The sequence below is a fragment of the Gallinula chloropus genome (genome assembly GCF_964237585.1).
Source record: "Gallinula chloropus genome assembly, chromosome: 25".
Taxonomy (NCBI): Eukaryota; Metazoa; Chordata; class Aves; order Gruiformes; family Rallidae; genus Gallinula; species Gallinula chloropus.
In genome coordinates, this window is record NC_140110.1 from 2768798 (window position 1) to 2770371 (window position 1574).

General features: G+C 49.1%; 1 protein-coding gene across 1 annotated transcript; it reads right to left on the reverse strand.

The window, feature by feature from the left end:
• Nucleotides 1-220: 220 nt before the first annotated feature.
• Nucleotides 221-1144, reverse strand: LOC311200817 (olfactory receptor 14C36-like; the record flags this gene model as incomplete). Its single annotated transcript, XM_084275122.1, has 1 exon — nt 221-1144. The coding sequence occupies one exon, from the start codon at nt 1142-1144 to the stop codon at nt 221-223; it is 924 nt and encodes a 307-aa protein (XP_084131248.1).
• Nucleotides 1145-1574: the final 430 nt, after the last annotated feature.

Genomic DNA, 1574 nt, shown 5'->3' on the forward strand with positions numbered 1-1574 from the left:
TGGTGAAAATGTGCTTGTAAAATTATTATAAATGTCAGGAGAAAATAGAAGAAAACTTTGTGCAGCTTTCAGGCAGGTATGATGGAAAGGGAGCAGAGCTGGTCAATACAAAGTGTCTGGGTCACATGAGACCTGGAGATACTTAATTAGGAATAAGATAAACATGTCCCATGTTAATATACCTTTGACAAACAGAAGAAGATGAGCAGTTTATTGCTACTTAGAACCATTCAGTCATCAGTTTCCACATGGCATCCTTGAGCTCCTGGTTCCTCATGCTGTAGATGAGGGGGTTCAGTGCTTGTGGAAACACTGAGTAAAGAAATGCCAATACCAGGTCCAGAAATAAGGAGGAGATGGAGGGGGGCTTCAGGTTGGCAAACATGGCAGTGCTGAGAAACAGGGAGACCACAGCCAGGTGTGGGAGGCAGGTGGAAAAGGCTTTGTGCCGTCCCTGCTGCGAGGGGATCCTTAGCACAGCCCTGAAGATCTGCACATAGGATACCACAATGAACAAAAAAAATCCAAAACCCAAACAAAAACTGACCACAATGAGTCCCATTTCCCTGAGGTAGGTATCTGAGCAGGAGAGCTTGAGGATCTGGGGGATTTCACAGAAGAACTGGTCAACTGCATTGCCATGGCAGAGGGGCAGTGAAAATGTATTGGCTGTGTGCAGCACAGAATAGAGAAACACACTGGCCCAGGCAGCTGCTGCCATGTGGACACAAGCTCTGCTGCCCAGGAGGGTCCCGTAGTGCAGGGGGTGGCAAATGGCAACGTAGCGGTCATAGGCCATGACAGTGAGAAGACAGTACTCTGTGGAGATCAAAAATACAAAGCAGAAGAGTTGAGCCACACATCCTGTGTAGGAAATGGCCCTGGTGTCCCACAAGGAATTGACCATGGATTTGGGAACAGTGGTGGAGATGCAGGCAAGGTCAGCAACAGAGAGGTTGAGGAGGAAGAAGTACATGGGGGTGTGGAGGTGGTGGTCACAGGCTATGGTGATGATGATGAGGCCATTGCCCAGGAGAGCAGCCAGGTAGATGCTCAGGAAGAGGCAGAAGTGCAGGAGCTGCAGCTCCCGTGTGTCTGCAAAGGGCAGGAGGAGGAACTGGCTGATGGAGCTGCTGTTGGACATCTGCTGATATTAAGTGTGGAGACCTGTTCAAAGAAGGAACAGACAATGAGAAGTTAGGGAATTCTTCTTTGAAGACAACCTCTTCCAATTCACATTGAGTCTTTGTATTCAGGAGGACTTTTGTCAGGTCCCTTTTGGGAGGTCTGGTTTCTGCTTCCTTTGAGCATGCCACTGCTGGGAGGAGGGTCAGCTGTGGGCTCTCGAGAACTCAGTCCTGCCTGGCAGCAATCTGTAAGTAGAAGGATGGTGTGATCTCAGACTAAATCCTCTGTGGATAGGAAGGAGCTTTTCAGCACTGTCACTCTCTAGCAGAGCAGCAGTGTGGAGTTTTAGTTGTCTCCTGACTGTTCCTGAGGAGTGTTTCTTCTGTCAGAACTCCCTGACATTGCTGCTGCAGTGGCAGTGAAACCTTCCCCTGAGTGCAGAGTGG